The sequence below is a fragment of the Acomys minous genome (genome assembly GCF_964271855.1).
Source record: "Acomys minous genome assembly, chromosome: 15".
Lineage (NCBI taxonomy): Eukaryota > Metazoa > Chordata > Mammalia > Rodentia > Muridae > Acomys > Acomys minous.
The window spans coordinates 73,954,105-73,978,097 of NC_140497.1; the positions used below are offsets into that span (position 1 = coordinate 73,954,105).

Sequence of the window (23,993 nt, forward strand, 5' to 3'; positions counted from 1 at the left end):
GATTCTGGAGAGAAAGGTACAAAAGGGAAAAGATGCTGTTTGTGGTGTGACATAAAACATTAAAAAGAACAGTGAATAGGCACCAAAGTGCACTACTCCAAGGAAGCAACCAACTTGATCCAAACTCTAGAAACCAAGGGCAACTCAATAGTTAATGTGTCAGTAATAAAAAAGGCCAGTATTCCTCCAGTATTGGTAATGCCAAAAGCAGACTTAGTTTGGAAGGGCATTAAAAATAAGACACTTGGGACTGGAGAGATGGCTCAGTAGTTAAGAGCACCACCTGCTCTTCCAGAGGTCCTGAGTTCAATTCCCAGCAACCACATGGTGGCTCACAACCATCTATAATGTGACAATAAAGAAATCTTTTAAAAAAAAAAAAATAAGACACTTACACACGGATTTGGGGATTGTGGCTCCTTTCCCCATTTCTCAAAAGCAACCAGGAACAATCATCATTTCAGAAACAACATTGCGGTGATTTTGAAGTTTTTGTTTTCTTAATCAGTTGATTTGGCACCAAGCATGGGGGTGTGGAATCAAAGGGTGCTTCAACCAAAGTTGACTTCAAACTTGCCTAAGCTGGCTTTGAACTCCTGATCCTCCTGCTTCCACCTCCCAAGGGCTGGGTTTTTAAGATTTTTTTATTTGTGGGGTATGGTGTCTCCAAAATATAAAAGTTAAAAACTCTAGACCAAGTAACTTATTCCTGCAAACTGCAGCCTATAAATGTTTTTAGGTTACACTACAACTTAGTTCAACACACATTCACAAAGTTGCCATTGTTGTTCTTGAGCTGTTAATGTAGGCCAGACTGACCTCGGACTGTGTGTGAGCCTCAACTCTCCAAATGCCAGAGTAACAGGAAACCACCCCTTCCAGCAACTAAGACTGTGCTTTTAGCTTTCTCATTCTCCTCAGTCTGAGGCAGGGTTTCTCTGCGTAGCCAGCCTGCCCTGGACTAACTTTGTAGACCAGGCTGGCTTTGAACTCATGTTGATCTGCCCACCTCTGCCTCCTGGGATTACTGGCCTGTGCCACCATGCCTGGTTGTTGTAACATTCTTTTACATGTATATTAGGTTATCAACTCAGTGCTAGACTATCAAGTGTAAATAACTTGTTTGCTTTTTTATAAAAGAAAAGCAGTTGGTTTAAACTGTTTTTATCATTGAGGCTGTATGAAATGCAACTGGAAGAAAATACTTTCGTAGATATAACTTCAGATTAAATTAGGGACATAGATAAATGCTGCAGACATCAGTAGTTTATTGTTTTAGTCCAAACACATTCAAAATGGAAACTCAAAAAGAATACTTTCCACCTGAAACAATTAAACTAGATTCTACCAGCATATAATGCTTAACACGTTACAAAATAAAGATGGTAATCCGCTGTCTTCTATGCCTACTAAAGCCAAGTGGTAAAGCCAATTTGGTTTCAATAGTGTCATAACGATAGAATATTACCATCAAAATAAATCAGCAAATAACAGTAATGGTAGATGAGTATTTTTTTTAGTATTTCACTGAAAAAGGGACAAAAAGTTAAAAGTCCACAGTACTGCAGGTGAACAGTCACCATGTAAACTTCTCCGTGTGATGTTTCCATGTTCCATGTGGTATGTAAAGGCTGAAGCTGAATGGCTCTTAGCTCCAATTATGTTACAATTAACATCTGTCTTTTGTTGCCAGAACAGTTTATGTGGGTTACAGGGCAATATCTTCCATTGGAAATATTTATGCTTGTGCCAATGTGTTTGTGTGTGACTATGTACACACATACACAATAGAAAAGAGGAATAACAAAGAAAATTACATTTGGGGGCAAACCACTGACAAGAAAGCCACTTATTTCAAAGTAGTTTGGATAAAAGCTTCAAACTCCAAAGTAATTCTCTAGTACGAATTTCAAGTACTGTACATTAGAAAATGTAAAACTGTTTCAAACAAACAAAAAGCCTTAGCCTTCCAAAATGGAAACTACAAAAATCTGTGTCCACAAAATATATCCAATAGTGCAAGACATTTCCTCAAACATGGAAGACCTCGTTCAAAGGGAAAAAAGACAAATTTTACCCATATTGCCCAGTTGACAAAAAACAAAAAACAACCCCCCCACAAAAAAAAAATATAGTTTAATAACTAGCAAATAGTCACAAAGTTCAGAACCCATTTGCTGCCATGTCGAGTGTCTAGAGAAGTCTTCCATGTGAACAAGCAGCTTAAAGTGGTTAACACTCGCTTGCTCTGCTTCTTGCTTGAAACATCAGAAATTAGATATATACTGTTGTTCCAACCATGAAAAGCAGTTAGCCTTTGTCATTCTAGAGGTTTCCTGGAACCTGCTATACAGACAGACAATAATCCAGCAGCTAGAAACTTTGCTCACAGAACTGTTTAAAGATTCAGGTAAAAATAAAAAGATGTCACCCCACCTGGGCACTGACATCAGTTCAAGAATTGTGCAAAATGAATGGCAGTTCCCTGTCCCCCAAGTCAGTCTTCCCTCTGAAAACTGCAGCACCCTCACTTAAGTTTATTTGCCATTTGTGGGAATCTGGACTGCTTTTAAAATGTGAAATAAAATGTGCATCAGACTACTTGACTTTTCCAAGAAGTGATAATAATGTTGTTATAATTCAAACTGGAGCTAAAGGGCTTCTCCCTTCAAACACACAAGACTCCCTCCCACAAGGAACACAGATGTTAACAGAAGAACAAGATAAATAATAAGCATCCATTTTACTGATTTTAAAGATACTGGAATTTTTATACATCAATGATTTTTCTTCAACGTTTGCAGCTGTGTGGCTTTGCAGCACAGCAGTTCATAAACCACACTGTACAGAATCACCAGCAAGACTGGAATGATGTTCTAGAAGGCACCATCATGCTTATTACCAGAGAACAAAATACAGGAAAGACGGTTTTCACTGTACACAGCTTAAAGAAAGGAAAGGGGGGGGGGGGAAGGAGTGTGTTGAGCAGCCAGCCATCCCTGTACTCAAGAGGGCAGGGAGAAAACTCTTACGGTACAGAGCTACTTTTTCTGGTCTAGTAATTCAGACCATAGCCTTTCAAGTTCGTTCATAACTAAGTGACTTCCTTCTGGAATATGTGCAGTCTTGTTAAGGTCTGTGTGTGCACACGCTGGTCACAGCAAGCAGCTAAAATGCCCTCGTCATTTCACAAACTAGTCTCTACTGGAAAGGATGAAAGACTGTTTTCCCTGTTGCCTCTTGGAGGAGATGCCACGTTAATGACGTCAGAGTGCCCGACAGTGCACTTTGATGAACACATAACAGGTTTCTGTTGGTTTGTTTTGGGGGGGAGCCAAGAAAAAAAAGGCAAGATTCTCCAATTGCACAAACTGCACTATGTGTTTTCAACATTAATAGCAGACAGTTAACACTTAAACAAAATGTGCAGCAAAGGATTTTTTAAAACTCCAATGACCTGAATTCAGTGGGCATGTTCTTTTAAAGTTCATTTTGTTGTACAGTTTAAGATATGGTCATTTCTCAGTCCTTAATTCTCCGAGTCTAGATTTATAAATTAACAATATGAATCCTGTTGTGAAATTGGGAAAATAATGTCCACCTCAATTTAACTGATAACCAAAAGATGCTTTTCACATCAAAGAAATGATCAAAAAGGCTGTGTCACATTCCAAAGCCAAAAAAACTTAACAAGAATGCAAACACGATGAGTTAGGTACCACTGCCAAAACTGTGCCAGCAGTGGAATGTCAGCGACGCTGTCCTGTGAAGCGGCCTTCCATTGGCCCGGCTCCCCTTCCAGAACCCAGTTTCTGCGCCATGCCTCCTCGTGGAGGCGGTCCTCTTCCATCGCGGTCACGCATCATTCCACCGCCTACGACTCCCCGGGGACCACCAGGCCCTCGCTCGTTGCGCCTGACATCCCTGCGGTCGTCTCCACCTCCTCTGGTTTCTCGCTCTCGGGCAGCTCTAGTTTTTTTCTCTTCCACATTTAAACGTACTTCTCCTCGAAACATAATTGGCTTTAAAATAAAAAAATGACATGAATGGGTTACACAAGAATAGACAAATATTACTCTATATACATAAGAAAATTTAAGAATAAGATAATTTTAATGAAGTCTCAATATATAAACTTCAGCCTTTTTCAGTTGAGCAAATGAAAGAATCCATACACTAGACTGTAATACTACCTTTACTCATTTTTTGCAAAAATACCATTTCTTTCTTTCTTTCTTTTTTTTTTGGTTTTTGGAGACAGGGTCTCTCTGTGTAGCCTTGGCTGTCCTGGACTCACAGCGATCCGCCTGCCTCTGCCTCCCGAGTGCTGGGATTAAAGGCGTGACCACACCCGGCCTAAAAATACCATTTCATAAGTAATTTTTTAAAGTAATTATTTTTAGCTTTACCATTAAAACGATTTTCTATGGTTTAAATACAACAAAAAAACAAAGATTTACCCAAAAAAGGCCTTGACTTATTCCCCTTAAATCACTTACTTTTGCAATTAAGATTCTCTGAACTGGCTCAGAGTCATCAAAAACTACGAAACCAAAATTTGGAAGTTTTCCCCCAACACCCTTGGTATTGATGCGAAGTTCTACCACGTTTCCAAAGCCTGTGAAAATACACATTACACCAAGGGTTAGACATTTTAACAAAACATTCAGGTGACTTTAATTGTTCAGAAAAGTAACTGTCATGTTTCTGATCTGCATGAAAATACACGTGGCAAAGCTGCTATGACGGATGATGGCTAGAGAACATGGCTGGGGGCCGCCACCTCACAGCCCTAACTACGGCGGCGGCAGACACTAATCTCCACGTCTATACAATTTTCATGAGGGAAGAAAGCTGCGTATCAAGTTTTGGAGAGACAAAAACAAAACAAAGAAACAAGAAACCACTTCCCACATTAGGCAGTCCTCTGGGTCTATTCTCCTTTCTTGTCTGAACCAGACGAAGCAACACCAGCAGTTACTGGGGTTGCGGTGTCGCCGTCCCTGCTTCCCTTCTGACCAGTTAAAGAATGAAAGCAGGTATAGAGCTAAGCAATTTTAAAACTGGGCTTTATTATGAAAAGGTCTGTTTCTTCCTTTAAAGAGCATTATCTTTAAAAGGAGCCTTCGTGTTGCAAGTTGTGTCAGATGACAGAGTTGTTGTACTGAAAACCGTGGAGTCCTGTTGTCCACTTGGACAGGACACCCCCAACCAGTCCACATTCTCTTGCTCATGGAGGGCAGGTCAGGACCACAACGGGGGGACTGAGCCCTTGTGAGCAGCTGTGCTTGTCTGATGTAGGGTAACTATTAAACTTGAATTTAAAAGTCAATATAAAGCAAATGAAATTACTCACTCATAAAGAACTCTTTCAGTTCATTTTCATCAATATCATGAGGCAAGTTACCAACAAAAAGCTGATGGCTATCCGGATAACGAATTATTCTCCGGTTGTCAGAATCATTCTGTTCCATATCGCCTCTGCCTGAAAGACAGAAAAAAGGAGACACTAAAACCTACAATAACATGTACAGTACAGTACAAAGCAATGAACTAAAAGGAAAGGCACCATTAGTTGGCGGGACCGCCCTGCATGTCTTGAATCCTAGTCAGGATCTTGTCTCAAATAAAAACAAACAAAACAACCAATACTAATATCCCTGCTTTGGCTTAATAAAACCAGATGTGCTCCTTGAAGGTGAGGTGTACTATGAGTGGGTGAAAAGAGAGCCAAGTGCAGACAGATATGGGCTATACTGCTAGACTGCGGATCTGATTATAAATGGCTAATACTAAAAAGGACAGTTATTTCTATAGAACCCATGAACAAAGCAGGCTTTAGGTCACTAAGGAATATTCCTATTAAATATCTGCTTAGTCTTTTTTTTTCCTTAGTCTTTTTAAATAGAAAATACTTCATCTTTGAATGGTACAGCCAAACCAATAATTTTAACTGTACTACCATTTCCCTTTTTAAAAAAGCTTCTTACCTAAGGTACTATCACGTATAAATAATCTTATTTCACTTACTTTTATTTATAAAATTACATTTCTAAATTTGAGGTACAGTAGTATATTCTACCTTCATCCAAAGGATAACTTTTTAAAGGATTTATCTGTTTTATTTATATGGTTGTGGTATTTGCGTGCATGTATGTCTCTGCACACACGCATACCTCATGCCAGCAGGTCAGAAGAGGGCATTGCACCCCCTAGAACTGGAGCTACAGGCAACTCCTAGCTGCCATGTGGGCGCGGGTGAGCTGCCCTGGGTCATCTGGAGAGCAGCCGGTGGTCTTAACTGCCAAACCATCTCTCTGAGCCTGAGAAGTATTCTGACAGGTTCAAATAACGGTACTTGCTAATACATCTTAGCTAACAATGCAGAGTTAGGAAGAATTGGTACAACCTACGAGGAGTCAGTGAAGAGTTTTTCCTGTGGAGACAACAGTGTACCATGAACCGGGTACTAACGGCTCAACTTAGGATTTGTAAAGCTGAGGCGGGCATGGTAGCACACACCTGTAATCCTAGCACCAGGGAGGCAGAGGCAGGTGGATCGCTGTGAGTTTGGGGCCAGCCTGGTCTACAAAATGAGCCCGAGAAACCCTGTCTCAAAAAACAAAACAACCCCCTCCCCCAAAAGCAACAAAACAAAGAATTCTTAAACCAGCAACAAGCAGCAAATGATAAAGCCTGCCCTTTGTGCCTTCAAAGCCATCTCCACAAATGTCAGCAACAAACCCACTCCTCAAAGTTGTTTGTTAGCCCAGGCTATCTTGGCAGCATTTCTCTACCTAAGCAAGTTGACCTGTGTGTGACACCTAATACACTTTTTGAAGTTTAGTCTTTTCCAACTGTCCAATAAATCCCAAAGTCCATAAAGAGTTGAGTTTACCTGGCCTTGGTCCTCGAGGGGGGAAACCAGGCCGTTCTCGAGGTCGCTGTTCACGTACACGTGGCGGCTGAGACTGAACTTCTGGTTTAGCATCAACCCTCGGCTAAAATGTAACAGAAAAATTATTAATACTTTTATACTATAAAGAAATAACTTCTACCTGAGAAATACCAACCAAAACAATTATTAGCAAGTCACTAGCAAGGATAATGATATTAAGTTTATGATTTTTTAAAAACATGATTTCCTTTATGTGTGAGAAATACTTTTTAAAAGATATTCTGTACCAAGCTAGGACTGTAGGGTAGATCTTAATTTTCTCACTCAAGACTGTGAAATTCACACTAAGCTGCTTTTGCACAATAACACTCTTTAAAAGTAAAATTATACTCACAATGAAACAGCATAAGTTATTGCTACAAGAATCACAAAATGCAAGATGAGCAACTCCATACACATAGACAGTTAAAAAGCTTTATCTTATAAAGACAAGAATAAAGACATGTAATTCCTCAATAAATGCCTAGTTTGCTGCCTTCACACATCAACAGTGCTCAGTCACATCTCCTAATCCATCCCATAATCTTGAAACCAATTATTTTAAGCAGTTCAAACAATAACCCTTTAGCATGGCAGCAAGTAAGCCTGTAAGGCCAGCCCTCAGAAGGCTGAGGCAGGAAGATCTCAAGTTTGAAGCCACCTTAAAACAGTAAGACCACATCTCAAAAATAAAGTGACAGGATTTCCATATAACATCTCAAATAGTCAAAGAAGCCCTTTAGAAAGGACTAAGCAACCGTTTTCCCTAACTGCGTGGGAGCGATAAGACTGACATCAACTGCTGACCTAAATACAACCAAATGTTCTGTAAGCAATAAATACCATGCACGCCTCATTCACTTCCCCTGACACAATAGCATTTTCAGTATTCTAAACCTGTATGGGCTTTCTACTGCTCAAGGAGTTATGGCCCAAGAAAAAGACAAAACTAAATGAATCAAAGGATTTATGGCCCAAGAAAAAGACAAAACTAAATAATTCACAAAGGATGCTGAAATATTCAACAGACTACAGACACCCCAAACTAAGAGCTAGTACTTTATCAGTGAGGACCTTGGTCTGAGCAATACTCTAACTTTCATTAGTTATATATTTGGGATGTTATAATTTGCAAGGATAAATCTAAGAAACTATGCAGCTACTGTAGCCATAAGATACACATCCCCTACAACATATTCCCCTATGTAGACAATTTTCACATGTTCTGGAATCTGTCTAGTTACATAATTAATTTTGCTGGGTGTGGTGGCACACACCTTTGAACCCCACACTCAGGAGGCAGAGGCAATCTGTGAGTTCAAGACCAGCCTGGTCTACATAGTGAGAAGATTTAGTTTTTGTTATAAAGCTAGTGATCTTGCTTTGTGTATAAGAGGAGGCGATCCTTTTAAGAAGATTCATTTCTTTTAAAGATTTATTTATTTGTATGGTCATTGGTATTTTGCCTGCATGCATATCTGTGCTGGAACTAGTAACACTGTGAGCTGCCATGTGGGTGCTGGGACTTAAAGCCGGTCCTCTGGAGGAGTAGGCAGCCTTCTTATCTGCTGAGCCATCTCTTCAGTACCAGCCCAAGGAGATCTTGTGACACTTTCCCCCCAGACTGCAGTCGTACATCACTGAAAGAACCAAGCGTAGTGCTTGAACAAATGTTCAGCAATTACTGGTTCAGAGTATTGTATGCCTAACAATGCGATAACTGCTGTCTATACCTAACAACCTACAATGTGATGCCTACAAGAGGAGATATCTAGAGCTATATGCTCGCATCTACTAAGAGTCTCAAAGCAGAACTTAGTGAGTTTGTGTGACAATAGATGTACTCTACTCAAGCTTTAGTGTCTTACTGTTGATTAATAAAAATGACAATGTGCAAGGACCAGTGGTACAAGCTTTAACCCCACATTCAGGAACAAGAGGCAGATGGAATCCTGTGAATTAAAGGCCATCATGGTCTACATAGCCAGAGTTCCAGGCCAACCAGAGCTTAACAGTGAGGTCCTGCCCCAAAGGGATACAGAAGAGATAGGGAGGCAGTTACATGTACTTGCTTTTTCAGAAGACCCAGATTCAGTTCCTATCACTTTCATGATTGCTAAAAGCCCCCTGTAATTCCAGCTCCAGGGTCTCTGAGGCCCTATTTCAGCCCCTACAGGAGCTGCACGTACATCGTGGTGCACAGATATGTGTGTAGGCAAAACCACGCATACTCATAAAATAAATCTTAAAAAAAAAATTAGCAAATATACCTTGCCTTTAGAATTTTCAGGAAAAAAATAGACCACTCAATCTAACAATTATCAAAGAACTTGAGGCTCTGACCTTAATACATTTCAAAACTTGTTACCAAAATAAATTCTCAAAACAACTGAAAATTAAAGTAAATTTAAAAGATTTCCCATTTTGGACATCCTGTACACTGTTTAGTAACTGACTTTGGAAATAGAATGGCAGCGTGTGCAAAGCCGTAAAAGCTGGGCACTACGAGAAACAAGCGTCAGCCAAGTCACTGTATTCTTATAGTTCTCACCTGCTGATTAGAGCTCATTGTCCCTACAGGTGATGTGGCTAATATCCTATTTTTAGGGCTTTCAATAACTTCATGTAACCAGAGAGTATGACCTTAAAGCAAACTCTACAAAATGAGTGTCAAAGTAAGTATAAAATAAAAATGGTCACATAAGCCAAAAAGACAGCACACCACGCACGTCCTTCAACTCAATATGTACTATTTTATCAAGAACTTCACTTACCTACTTCTATTCCAATGCCAACCAATACCCTAAAAGCAGACTTAACTTCCCTATACCCAATAATCTGTTTGATATAAGGAAATCAGTGCTGCCCAAAAGTAACTAAGTTGACAGTTACTAAACCAAGTAAAAATAGCAAATTTATTATACACATAGCACAAAGACATGGGGGTATTTTTAAAGCTTACGTTTTATTGTTTTTAAGTGTGTGTGTGTGTGTGCTATCTGTGGGTGTGAGCCCTTGAGTGTACATGCCTACAGAGGCCAGAGGCATCGGGCCCCCTGGAAGTGGAGTTACAGGCAGTTTTAAGCCCCCTGACAATGGGTGTGGGGCATCTTAACCCAGGTGCTCTAAAAGAGCAGTACGTGTTCTTAACTGCTGAGCAATCTCCCCAAGCCCTCAAGTGACTCAAATGTAAGATACCTAAGAGTCTAGAATCTAGTAAGTTAAGACATACCTTACTTAAACACAGTACTCTTCTTTGGTGTGAATAGAGACATAACACCCTCCACAAGATACTAAAGAAAAATGTACACATGTAGAGCTGCTTGTGTAGTATGTTGTGTACCTACATAAATTCAAAAGCCAGGCTATATTTCAGCTGTCCAAACATAGGTGAGTTGTGCTAGACTTTAATTTTCCTATCTCTAGTATTACAATGTTAATGCCTCTCTCATGCAGGGTGGTTTTAAGGATTCAATAAGAAAAAAATATAACTCTATATACTTTGAATCCCAGTACTATGGTGGCAGAGGCAGGTGGATCTTCAAGCCAGGACTATACAGTATACAATGAGAAGCCCTCCCAAGAAAAGGGAAAATATCATACTGAACATAATGGCCAGGCAAATGAGATGACTACTGAATTTATTAAAATACACACTGTGCTGTACTCTGACTTATTAGCTAGTGAAGAGCACAGTTGCTCTCGCAGACAACCCAGCACCCAGGGCAGCTCACAAGCTCTGGTCCCAAGGGAACAGATACACTCTTATGGCCTCTGAGTGCACTGTAGGCACAAGGCGCACATGTCCATGTAGGGAAAATGCCCACAGTTAAATCAATTAGAAGTTTAAAATAAAGTGTCACCAAATCTCTGAACTACCAACTCAATCAAATATGAATTTGATTGAAATCAAGATTCAAAGTCCCAAGTCATCCATCCCTTCTCCAGATTGGTTAGAAAAGCAAAAATCATTAGGATGAAACTATGGCTTATGATCAAACGTAACCAATTTAAATATTTAACCGGAAAAATAAAGAGCAATATAAAGGTATTATGGTATTGTGTTGTATAGATGATTACAATATATAAAAACATCGAGGACAAGGTAATTACTAGTTATTTTTCAAACCTGAATGCTAGAGCATATAAAAAATGTATACAAGAACCTTTTTGTTTGGTTTGTTTTGGTTTTTGGTTTTTTTGAGGCAGGGTTTCTCTGTGTAGCCTTGGCTGTCTTGGACTTGCTTTGTAGACCAGTCTGCCCTCAAACTCACAGTGATCTGCCTGCCTCTGCCTCCCGAGTGCTAGGATTAAGGGTGTGTGCCACCACCGCCCGGCTTTTTGGTTTTGTTTTGTTTTACAAGAACCTTTCTCGGTGTATTTTCTAAGAAAATGAAGCCCAACTCAAAATATGGGGGTGGGGAGGAGATACTTATATGCCAATAAACTTAATTCAAATTTTAATCTAAACTATCTAACAAACATCATAAAGTATCCTATTTTCACAGTTTTGGAAAGCTCTGAAATGGGCTAAGATGACAAACAGACAAAAAGCAGAATACTGAAATGATCTGTTAAGGTGAACACTACAGTCATAAGTTGGTACAGGCTTCAATTAAATTGTGTGAACCACTTACAGACTGAGTTTAGGCAATGTAAATATATATATAATATATATTATAACATATACATTATATATATACACACACATATCAGGTTTTCTATTTCTTTAGAACAATGATTTATTTTTAATGTCATTCTACTTTGTGCCTTTCCAAATGTCTTAACTAAATAAAATATTCATGCTAAATTTTCAAGGAGTAGTTTTTAAAAAGAAGCCTTTAAAATGACAACATTATAATAGTAAAACCAACTTAATCTGTATTGTAAACACCCAAACCCCAAATACCACCTCTGTAGATTAATAAGAGATCGGCATTTAAAGTGGGTGCACTGACATTTAATACATTTTTGTATGTTTAATCCATAGTTCTGGTTGACTCACTTAAAAATGTATAAAAAATAAGCAATTGGCAAATGTAACAAGGATACAATCCAATGTGTTCACAGATTGGTTACCTGTGAGACTGGTGCTTTAACATGGGGTGGAATTCCAGAGGAAGAAACAGTACCACTAGGAGGCAGGTTTTTACTGGTCACTGAAGCCCAGGAGAAAGCCTGCAGGAAATGCAACAAACCTAGACTACTAATCATGGAAAACCACCAACATTCCTATAGGGAAACTTCCAAATATATAATCCGTTTTCATTTCTAATCTGTTCCTTTACATTGAAGGGCTCCTAAAAGAAAGGCACACACACACATGCCAGTCTGTGTGCCAGCTTTCGAATTCTCATTATGCAAGATACGACTGCTGTCTCAACTGCTAAATAAAACCACACCAAGTTCCTACATAACAAGTGGCAAACAAAACCACTATCAACTAGACATGCTATAAAATCTGAACCAGATAGAACTAACTTCTTCCCCCTTTGTGGGGAAGACGAGATGTGTGAGTGATGGTGTTAGGGAAAAGGGGAAGACTAGAAAAGAGCAGAGTGTTGGCTGGAACTTAGCAGACACTTACTTACAGATTGAACAAGGACTTGTCTACTCTTCTCGCTACCCAGATACACTTTAACTGTCTACTTCACAGAGATAGAGAAGGTTTACATGATACACTGTGGGTGTCACGCATCTCTACAAGAGAATTAGTGGGTAAGGAAACGGATCCCATTTCTATCACAAAACAGGTATCTCTCACAGATCAACTTCAGTTGGGACATTGATTGCATGACTCCTGGAGCATCAGAAGAGATGAGCAACCAAAAGCCTCATACATGGACTTGAATAAATTTCATGTAAGTCATTCAACACTGCATACAGACAAAATAATCTTATGTTATAAATTTCACTCTTAATATTTTTGGGGTAAAGAGAAACCACAAAATCCCCCCAGAACAACAAAAACTCCAGCGCCTTTCATATACATAAAAGTATAGCTTATTATTTCAAACAATGGAACCAAACCATGCTTCTTTAGTGGCACCCAGTATGAAAACTGTGAGGTCCCGGGTGTGGAAAGTTTCTTTGACCTCACCTTTGGTGGCTCCTGAGGCAGAGAGGCGGGCTCGGCGGGGGGAGGAGTGGCTGGCTTCTCCTCTAGCTCTTCCGGGTGCTTCTCCTCCACTTGTGCCTTCAGCTCTTCGGTCTTTGTCTCCGATTCTGGTTCAGGCTCAGGCTCATGGGAGGATTCTTCTAAAGGCTCCTCTATGCCATTGCTACAATGAAACACGGGTCACGAGGCATTCTAATGCAGTGACGCTTCTCTCCAAACTAACAGCTGTCACTAGTTGTGTGCAGTAACCTGCTTTGCACTTGTAAGGGCTGTGTTGAAGGGCATGTGGTCTACGAAGGGACGAGACCCAAGCCTGCCTGCTGTGTATATTACCCTGAAAATTGCTCTACCACAGGCTACCTCTAGTATAAACCAACCTTGTTCTTTGTGGGGTTTGTTCTTTGAAACAGGATTTTACCATGTATCCTTGGAAAGTGGCTATGCACACCATTCAGGCCTCAGACTCAGTGAGATCCACCTACCTCTGCCTCCTTTAAGTGCTGGGATTAAAGGCCTGCACCATCACCTATGGCCCCATCAATTTTTAAGAATGGTTTTATTATTTTGCACTTAGGGTATTGCTTACATGTCATGTCTGTGCATCATGCACATACACTGCCCCAGAGGCCAGAAGAGGGCATCAGACTCCCATGTGTGGGTAAAAGACTGCAATGTGGGTACTGGGGATCAGCCAGTGCTCATGACTACTGTGTTATCACTATAGCCACAACACCATCATTTTAAATCTAAGTTGCCAACTATGTTTGTTCTAGTGTTAATTAGAAAGCCTGTGTTTGTATTCTAATTAGTGTGTCTGGACAATGCATGAGGTGGGGCCGTTATAAAACCAGTGGTCCCCGGCCACTTTACATCAGGAATACAGCTTAGGACTCTAGCTTTGCATGGTAAGCACCATCGCTGCCTGAGCCACATCTCTCCCTAGATGCCATGTTCATATAAAAGTTTTACAGAAATAAGCCCTCTGCTACTCTGTCCTAAACAGTCTGCATTATCAGTAGTCAACCACAGCTTTATACATACCCTGTAAAAATTTTGAACTAATTTTCAGTATCTTGGTATATGGCATAAGTAACCAAATAGTGGTGTGAATACACAGTTTTAACAAAAATGTATTCCCAGGGCTGAGGTAGTAGCTTGGTAGCAAAGTGCAGCCTTAACATGCACCAAGGTCTGGGGTTCAATACCTAGCACTAAAGAAAAAAATTAACTTCCAACAATAATAATTCTAGAATCAACTACCTTACAGTTCGTCACACTATATGTCACTGCAAATGCAACCCTGCAACTGCTAGCTAGTCTTACGTCACAGGATGGGCGTCATAGTAAGCACTGTTAGCACTCTCTTGCACAGGCTCAGGAGACGGCTGCCTTTCTTCTTGCTCCTCTTCTACTTCATCTTCTGACTCTGACAATACATAACACACCACACCTTTTTAAAGAGAGCTTGTATAATAATCTCTAGTACACATATTATAGTATGTCCAAGTTTACGCTAGTTTACAAGGTCAGCAGACTTACAAAGGCAGTCAGTCCTTCACCAAAATAGTCCTTGTTCCCTACAGACTGAAGAGAACAAGCAGCACCAAATTTGACTGCTGTGCTCTATTTTAACAAGACATTTTAGATAAGGAAGGAAAAGCTAAGAGCCATTATTTTGTGCAGTAACAATCCGGAGGAAAGCAAACTGGTATTTCCTTCCTTCTCCCTCCCACCCCCGCCGAGACAGGGTGTCTCTGTGTAGAGGTTGTCTCGGATTCACTTTGTAGACCAGGCTGGCCTCAAACTCATGGTGATCCACCTGCCTCTGCCTCCCAAGTGCTCAGATTTAAATGCATGCGCCGCCACACCCAGCCAAGCTGATATTAATAAATAACTACAGGACAGGCACAATCTGAACTGGCAACAGACAAGAAATGAAAAGGACTTAAGTCCTATGCTGCTCAGTTTATTCTGGTAAGTGTTTGTCCACCGAACAATTCATAGAGTATATATCAAACTCTATAGTACAGAGCCTAGATCAACATGTCCCCTACAGACTTCCTGGGTCTGACTTTTACATAATTTCATGTAAATGCAAATTTGTTTCCCCAAACAAAAACTAAAGGGGGAAAGAGTTTGAGTCAATTAAATAAAGTAAGTGATAAATTCCCAGTTTCATGCTATTGAGATCTACAGAGACCACCGAAACCCTTACCCTTCGAGTTAAGCTTACCTTCATCAAGTTCTGGTTCAGAGTCACCAAATACCTCATCTTCGTAACGAAACATATCATTGTGCACATAAAATTTATTTGGAACAGATCCCTATAGAAAAATACACAAGTATCCTATGAATACTCACAATATCCTCAAATACTGTAAACATTTGTGGTATTGCAGTAAAAGAAGAAATTTAAAGTTATACATAATCACACGAGTAATCTCAATTTTAGTACCACAGAAATAATCTAGGCTAAATATAATTATCCAAAGCTGAGCGTATTATGATGGTAACAGAGAAAACTAAAACCTATCACCAAATAAATACTGGAAAATGATATAGTGGCCAACATTTGTAATCCCACCTCTTGGGAGACTGAGAAAAAGGAAGGCCACAGGCTGCAGGCCAGCTCAGCTACAGGGACTGTACTGAAACAAACAAAACACCAATAATACACACATATGAAAATATCAAAATAAAGCCCAGCATCGTGTATGAGTAGCTGCTAATGCTTAATAATAAGAAATTATAAGCCGGGCGCGGTGGCGCACACCTTTAGTCCCAGCACTCGGGAGGCAGAGGCAGGCGGATCGCTGTGAGTTCGAGACCAGCCTGGTCTACAAAGTGAGTCCAGCACCAAGGCTACACAGAGAGACCCTGTATCGAAAAAAAAAAGAAAGAAACTATGAGACTAGAGAGATGGCTCAGAGGTTAAGAGCACTGGCTGCTCCTCCAGAGATCCTGAGTTCAATTCCAGCAACTATATGGTGGCTCACAACCATCTATGAGGTGCTCTCTTCTAGCATGCAGGCAGACGCACAGGCAAAACACTGTATACATAATAAATAAACCTTAAATAAAAATAAAATATGCTATAAAAGAAAAACATAAGGAATTATTACAACTAAAAAACTTTTTCAAAATGAAATTGAGCTGTTTTTATTTCTTTTCAATAGCTTAAAATACAATTTAATATTTCTAAAATAGTGGGTTTTTTTTCCTTTGTCTTAGGGTCCTGGAGCTCAAATTCAGGGCCTTGAACACAAAGCCAAGTGTTCTACCCCTGACCTATACTACCTCAATCCTCTTTTCTTTATTTTCCACTTATACACTTACTTCAGGATCTAACTTTAAAGCACACATGTAGAGACAATGTCCAAAAGAAGCTGTACCAACACACCTAATAAAATGTCTAACAAACAGCAGCAAGCGGCTGAAGAGACGGCTCAGTGAATAAGAACACAGACTGCTTTTGAAGACCCAGGTCCAATTGCCAGCATGGCAATTGTCGCTAACTGCAGTTCCAGAGGATCTGATACCCCTCCCACTCCATGGGCATCAGGCACACATCCATACATGCACTAAAACATTCAGACACATAAAATAAAATTAAAAGGGCTGGAAAGATGGTTGTTCAGGAATTAAGGGTGTTCACTGGCTGCTTTTCTAGAGACTAGGGTTTGATTCTGAGCATGCTTGTGGCAACCGTCTCTAAAATCACTTCCAGAGCATACAATGCCCTCTTCTGACCTCCAAGGGTACACAGAGATAAAGGTAAAACATTCATAAAACCTTGTCTCAAAAAACAAAACAAAAGGAAAAAAAAAGTAGGTAAAATTCAAAATACCAATTAACTAAAAGAGGAGAAAAAAAAAACCAAAAACCCAGGAACAAACACAAACCTTTAGGAAGAAGCTCTTGAGCAATTCAAGAAACTATTAACAAATAAACCACTAAAGTACAGACTAAGTATGTGAACACTCACCTCTGGAGCCAGAACAAAGGTTTGCATGAACTTCCTCTCTGGCTGTCCGCTGTTTGACAGCAAGCCCATAACCTGTACAACTACACCATCACTCAAAGTAGCATGAGCATCCACATGACGTATTTTGGTATGACATTCACTGAAGTTCAGAGATAACACTTTGTGGTGTATATCCTTCACAGAGGAAAGGGGGTGAAGAAAATAAAAATTATTGTGCTTTTACATTATTATATGTACATTGCTTATTTCCTCTTAACACAAAAAGATTAACTACTTGCCCTTTTTAAATTTGAATTCAGTCCAGAAACTTACACATTGCCACCAGACTGCCTGTAAACGACCATCACCTCTATACAAGACTGGAATGCATACTGACACTGTGTTGGTAGTGTGCGCATTAGGCCGCTTTCCCCAGTCATTCTCATAAACTGTTACCAACTGCCTTTTGACAGTATACCTAATTTTACTTTACCATGTTTCCTGCTGCTATTTTTCTATATCAAATTTCTTCCTGTTTGCTAAGCCCTAAATCTTCTAGCATCCTCTATTCCCATCAAGTCATAAAGATCAACTATTTTGTACACTTCTGTAATATGCAAAATGTACTTTCTCAACTATTTTGTGTGGAAAAAAAAAATCCATGTTCTCCTTTTATACACATCCCAACATAAAACATATCTACTAAAAGTCGCTCTTTACAGCAAAGTGTCACACTAAATACATCCATCGAGTCCAAAAACTTATCTTAATTTGAAAATAGAGCACTCGGGAAGCAGAGGCAGGCAGATCACTGTGAGTCCAAGTCCAGCCTGGTCTACAAAGCCAGTCTAGGACAGCCAAGGCTGCAGAGAAACCTTGTCTTGAAAAACCAAAACCAAAACCAAACAAACAAACAAGGAAAAGAAACGTAATTTGTCACTTACATTTTGGCCATAAACTGCTTCCTGGGGCTTTCCACTGGCATCCACTCCACCATGAACATAGGAGGAATTCCTGCCATAAAACCTGCAAAAGCAGTGATTAATTATAGATCTAGACAAGGTAGGTGCTCAACTGACCAAGTTCATGTCACCCTTTTCTAATCTCATCTTTGGTAAATGAAAGAATGATTCAAAGTGCATTCTGAGAACACTTAGCACTATACTAACTCACTGACCTTTTTTTTCTTATGATGAGAACTCAGCTGTCCAGATTTGTCTGACAATCATATGTCCCGTTTATACTCTATTAAGCGACCTCCAAGTGGTTAATAATTCCAAAAGTTTAAACAGCTCACATATTTTAAACTGAAATTAACTCAAAGACCAAGTGAGCATTTATAATCACCTCAGTATTGGATTTGCTTATTTATAGTAAGCACATGATAAGCAGAAGCTCTCCAGCATTACAGAGCAGACAACACAACACAGACAGACTCTCTTCATCCTAACAACTCCACTCAACAGTGCTACTATGGAAATGGGTAAGCTGAGGCACACAAGGTAAAGGTCGTCACTCTAGCAACATGAAATAATAAGGAATACTGGGTGGGTGGGGGGGGGGAAGGTAACTGAATGTGCTATGGTACTAAGATCTGACATGTCTTTCCAGTTTGCAAAGATACTAACAACTTTTAAAAGAGACAGAACAGACAATATGTGCTATTCCCAAAGTAATGTCTAAATTTTACCTGTGCAAATATTCAGGAGCTTTATTCAGCAAAGTATAATATTGCCTCACAAACTCCCGCCCCACAAGCAGCGGACTGGGCTTCTCCATAACCATTTCTTTGCTGCACAATGTCAAATGCTGGAGAAGAAAACACAAGAAGAGCAGCTATTGAGTCATTTTGGTAAAATACCATGATATAAATCTTGTTAGATATATAAATGAAAAAAAGTAAAAAAATTAACAGCACTTATTAAAAACTTATTAAGAGTAATAAAATAAATCTTGGGGCTGAAGAGATGCCTCAGAGGTTAAGAGCACTGAATGTTCTTCCAGAAGTCCAGAGTTCAATTCCCAGCAACCACGTGGTGGCTCACAACCATCTATAACGTGATCTGATGCCCTCTTCTGGCAGTCAGGTGTACACTCAGACAGCACTGTATACAGAATAATAAATAAATAAATCTTGGGGGAAAAAAAGATATGGCTCAGCAGTTAGAGCTGTGCCTGTTTTAACAGGACCAGGCTCAGTTCCCAGCACCCACACTAAAGCACACAAGCATAACTCTAATTCCAGGACATCTGCTTGCCTCTTCTGGCTTCTTTGGGCATCATACAGTACAGACACACATGCAGGCAAAACACCCATATTCATTAAATAATAAATAAAAAAGAAAGATTAACTTGGTAAAATGTAGTTTATTATTTACTTTATACATTTAGACCTCAGAAGATTCTTAACTATACCAATGTGAAGAATAAGGAGCACCAGGCTATACAGACAGGTCATGGCTGCCTATAACCCCAGTTCCAAGGGATCTGAGCCTCTGGCCCTGAAGGTACCCATGTACATACGCACACGCAGATACACAAATACACATTAAAACTATATCTTGGCCGGGCGTGGTGGTACACGCCTTTAAACCCAGCACTCGAGAGGCAGAGGCAGGTGGATCTTTGTGAGTTCAAGGCCAGCCTGGTCTACAAGTCCAAGACAGCCAAGGCTACACAGAAACCCTGTCTCCAAAAACAAAGCAAAACAAAACACAACAACAAAAATACATCTTGAGGAGGTGGCTCAACAGCTAAAAGCACTTGTTGCTCTTGTAGAGGACTAGATTTGGTTCCCAGAGCTCTCTTGGTGGCTCACGACCGACCAAGTCCCAGGACAACCTATTTTGACCTCCGTAGGTACCAGGCAAACAATTGGTATACATGCTTACATACATACATACATACATGCAGGCATATACCATACATAAAGGAAGAGGAGGCGGGATGGTCAGTGAGAGGGCTCAGAGGTAAGGTGCTTGCCTCATCTGAGCTTCATTCTCCAGGACCAACATGGTGGAGAAAACTTACTTCCAGTTTTGTCTTCTGACCTCCATTTCTATGCACATGCAAAAGAGACAAACTCCAAAAAATACTCCTGGGTAAGTACCAAAAGATGTAGATCTCTCTCTCTCTCTCTCTCTCTCTCTCTCTCTCTCACACACACACACACACACACACACACACACACACACACACACACACACGTCCTGAATGGACTTCCATGTGAGTAGCACCAGAGTTACCAGAGGACTCTGGGAAAGCTGAAAGCACTCTTTAACTGCTAAATCATCTCTCCAACCCCGAAGGGAGAAAACAACAAAAGCTAACCACACATCTTAGCGTGCATCAGGCAACCAAAATTCCTTTTTTTAACTTTAATTTCTATTTGTTTATTTTAATTAATTTTTTATTTTTGGTTTTTCGAGACATGGGCTCTCTTGGCTGTCCTGGACTCGCTTTGTAGACCAGGCTGGCCTCAAACTCACAGTGATCCACCTGCCTCTGCCTCCTGAGTATTGGGATTAAAGCATGCGCCACCACCGCCCGGCTATTTTAACAAATTTCAATGCAGGCTTTTTTTTTTTTAAAGACTATTTATCATATATACAGTGTTCTGCCAGCAGAGGACACCAGATCTCATTATAGGTGGGTATGGGCCACCATGTGGTTGCTGGAAATTGAACTCAGGACTTTTCCAAGAGCAGCCAGTACTCTTAAACCAGTGAGCCATCTCTCCAGCCCCCAATGCAGGCTTCTTTAAGCAAATAATTTCACTGCCAAAGACATCGTAATTATCATAATACAATGTGTATTTTTCTTAACTGTCAGTCAGGTAGGTGCTGTGGTGGCGCAGAGCCTAAGTGCTGTCTAGTGACTTCAATGCTGCATTGTGTTCTACTCTGGAACTGTCCTTTTAATGCTGTTAATGACCCAAATCTACTTTAATTTTATATGGTGTCACACAGGCTTTCAAAACCAACTAATGAAAGAACAAAAAATTAATGAAGCAGAGGCAGGCAGCACATTCCAGATGCGGCTAGTTCTCCTCAAACACAAGCTGGCAACCCTGCGCATGCGCTACATGTGCTACGTGGGGCTGAGGTGGAGCTCAGCAGCCAGAAGCACAGTGCGAGGCTGGCCCCACACTGCCAGACAAAACACAGCACAACAAAATACAACTGCAACAGAACAGTGGAGCCAAGCAACATGGTTTCAGCTAAGTAACAACAGCATTTCTCTACATGCAGATGTGGGGAGTACGTGTCCCCAGACAAACTCAGGTGCCATTCATTACCCAGGCACTATCCGCTTTTTTGTGAACCTATCACATGTTAGGCTGTCCTGTTACTGAGTGCTCTAACAGTATGCACTCAGAATATGAAAACTGGAAATTACCAGTTAGAAAAAGAACATCCACCTTAGCAAGAACCACAATTGTGGACAATGCTATCTAAGAAACTTAGCTTTAAAAAAAAAGGTACAGTACAGAAATGAGAATGTGAGCCAAGTTTAGTGGCTCAGGCCTCAAAATGAGGCACACTTGGGATCTGAGGCAGAGCCAGGAATTCCGCTGAGTCCAGACTACAGAGTTTTTTTTCTTTGGGTTTATTTACTTTGTGTATATGAGTGTTTGGTTGCAGTGTCTGTCTGCACACCATGTGCATGCCTGGTACCCATGAAGTCAGAAGAGGACACGGGGCCCCCTAAAACTAGAGTTACCAACAGTTTTGAGCCATCATTAGGTGGACGCTGGGGACTTGAACCTGGAAAGTGTTCTTAACTATTGAGCCATCTCTCTGGAGCCCTGTACTGTTATCAGGCAGGCAGATCAAGGCCAGCCTGGTCAACAAGAGTGGTCCAGGACAGCGAGGGCTGTTACACAGAGAAACCCTGTCAGGGGATACATACATGGACACATACATACATACATACATACATACACACACACACACATATATATCTATATATATTATGTTATAAAAATGTAATGGGAAGAACAGAAAATGACTGAAGCATGAAGGCAGCAGAAACTCAAAGTCACATCCCCATCACTGCCACCATGGTCCATGAACCAAAACTGTTCTCACTGCTACACTCTCTAAAGATGGGGAGGAAATCTACAACTACAGCTTTACTATGCCGTGTAAATGTCACAGAATGCATAGTAACTTTAAAATTCTCAACTGTTTTTCAACTTTCATCCCATTCTGTTAACCGCCTAGCAGGTGTGTTACTAGTTAAGACAATACAGTTCTAGGGGCAGGAGAGATGGCTCAGCAGTTAACAGCACTGGCTGCTTTTCTGGCATAGCTTGGTTTGATTCCCAGCTTCAGGGGATCCAAGGCCCTTCTAGGCTCATGGAGCACTAGGCATACATATGTGGTATACAGACATGCAAGCAAAACACTCAATACACATACATTTAAACAAACCTTTAACCCCAGCATTTGGTGAGTTTTAGGCTAGCCTGATCTACATAGTGAAATGTGTCTTAAAGGGGAAAAAGGGTTTGAATAGAAATCAAAAGTATGCAGTAAGCCAGGGATTCTAACTTGCCTAGTGTGAGGTTCTGGACTCCAACCACATCTTGAGGGAGATAAACACTGACTCAACATCACTGTTTTGCAGCAGAGATTCACTCTAGTCAAGGCTGGCCTTGAACTCCCCTGGGATCAGGTAAAGGTACCCTGCCTGGCACTAGGCTAAAAACTATCCACTTCAGTATGCCCACATTAGTAACAATACATTCCTGATATAGTAATACTTAATGGCTAAAGTCTGGTTATACCAAAATTATCACTAAGTAAAGGTAAACTAAGAAAGCTGAGATAGGGAACATTAGAGGGGAGGAAATGTCAGCACAACAAATGGTCAGGAGAAATGGCCTAGTGGTTAAGAACTTCACTGGCTGCTCTTCCAAAGGAGCTGGCTTCTGTCTATTGCTAGCATCCACAGGGTAGCTCATAACCATGTATACTCCAGTTCCAGAAGATCTGAAGCCATCTGCTGGCCTCGGCAGGCACCAGGAATGCATGTGGTACACAGATACATGTAGGTAAACACGACCATACACAGCCAGGCGCCACTTCAGGCACTCAAGAAGGCAGAGAGGCAGGCAGATCTCTGTGAACTCCTGGCTAGCCTGGTCTACAAAGTGAGTCCAGGGCAGCCAAAGACACACAGAGAAACACTGGGTTGAAAAACCAAACAATTAATAAAATTTTAAAAATCCACAAGTAGAGTACAATAGAAAAGATAGGGCTACGTCATTAATTTCAGAGTTATCTTAAATGGTCTTTGCCCATGTTCTTACTAAGGGCACAGCTCCATTGCTAGTGATAAAATGGCTCTTCAGAAAACCAAACTTTAACTACAAATACCTGACCGTATCTGCCAATAAGACTGTTTCAAAGTTTCAGATTTCAGAACATTCCAGCTTTGAGACCAGAGATGTTCAAGACTATGCAGAGTTCAGAAATCTAACTCCTGCAACCTCAACTTGTGGTCCCAAACACTTTCAAACAAAGGGAGCTTTGCTGTTTGCTGTTGGTGCAGAGTGTCATGTGGCCCACTATGCCCTTACTTTTCTGCTCCTCCAGCCCTCAGTGCCGAGAAGCAAGCTTTGCGCAGCACCACTACACGCAGCTGGGCAGCACACACAGGCCTGGCATGTTTGAGCAAGGACTCCACCAACTAAGCTCTATCCTGAGCACAACGCTTCCATCTCTACAGCATTAAAACACAATGAAGAATCCACACACTGCAATTAGTTGGCCGTAATTTCATGTCATGTCATTCTTTGGCGGTTATTTCAATGCTTGAAGAGAATACGAAAAACGAATACTCGTGGAGAAGAAATCATACTTTCTTACTGAAACAAAACCAAAACAATACCTAGATATGGAGAGGGAAGTGCAGAAGGATGAACACCCAACCTTGGAAGTTATACATATATTGGAAAGAATGTCTCC

The 23,993-nt window shown here is 40.6% G+C and overlaps 1 protein-coding gene and 1 long non-coding RNA gene across 5 annotated transcripts in view; one reads left to right on the forward strand and one right to left on the reverse strand.

Moving 5' to 3' along the window:
- Positions 1–1,248: 1,248 nt before the first annotated feature.
- Positions 1,249–23,993, reverse strand: part of G3BP2 (G3BP stress granule assembly factor 2) — a 79,233-nt gene continuing 56,488 nt past the window's right edge. For 3 of the 4 annotated variants that reach the window (XM_084760554.1, XM_084760553.1, XM_084760556.1), the window contains exons 2-12: positions 18,710–18,828; positions 17,964–18,045; positions 17,041–17,214; positions 15,289–15,379; positions 14,379–14,481; positions 13,038–13,218; positions 12,017–12,115; positions 6,899–7,001; positions 5,357–5,485; positions 4,500–4,618; positions 1,249–4,022 (exon numbers count right to left, since the gene is read on the reverse strand). In XM_084760554.1, the coding sequence (XP_084616680.1) occupies positions 3,750–4,022; positions 4,500–4,618; positions 5,357–5,485; positions 6,899–7,001; positions 12,017–12,115; positions 13,038–13,218; positions 14,379–14,481; positions 15,289–15,379; positions 17,041–17,214; positions 17,964–18,045; positions 18,710–18,804 (1,449 nt within the window). In that variant the 5' untranslated portion in view covers positions 18,805–18,828 and the 3' untranslated portion in view covers positions 1,249–3,749. The remainder of the gene's footprint in view (positions 4,023–4,499; positions 4,619–5,356; positions 5,486–6,898; positions 7,002–12,016; positions 12,116–13,037; positions 13,219–14,378; positions 14,482–15,288; positions 15,380–17,040; positions 17,215–17,963; positions 18,046–18,709; positions 18,829–23,993) is intronic. The other variant, XM_084760555.1, reaches the window with a different exon arrangement.
- On the forward strand, positions 7,011–12,009 carry LOC311585405. Its single transcript, XR_014775214.1, has 3 exons — positions 7,011–8,429; positions 8,470–9,517; positions 10,767–12,009. It is a non-coding gene; the product is annotated as an uncharacterized lncRNA (long non-coding RNA).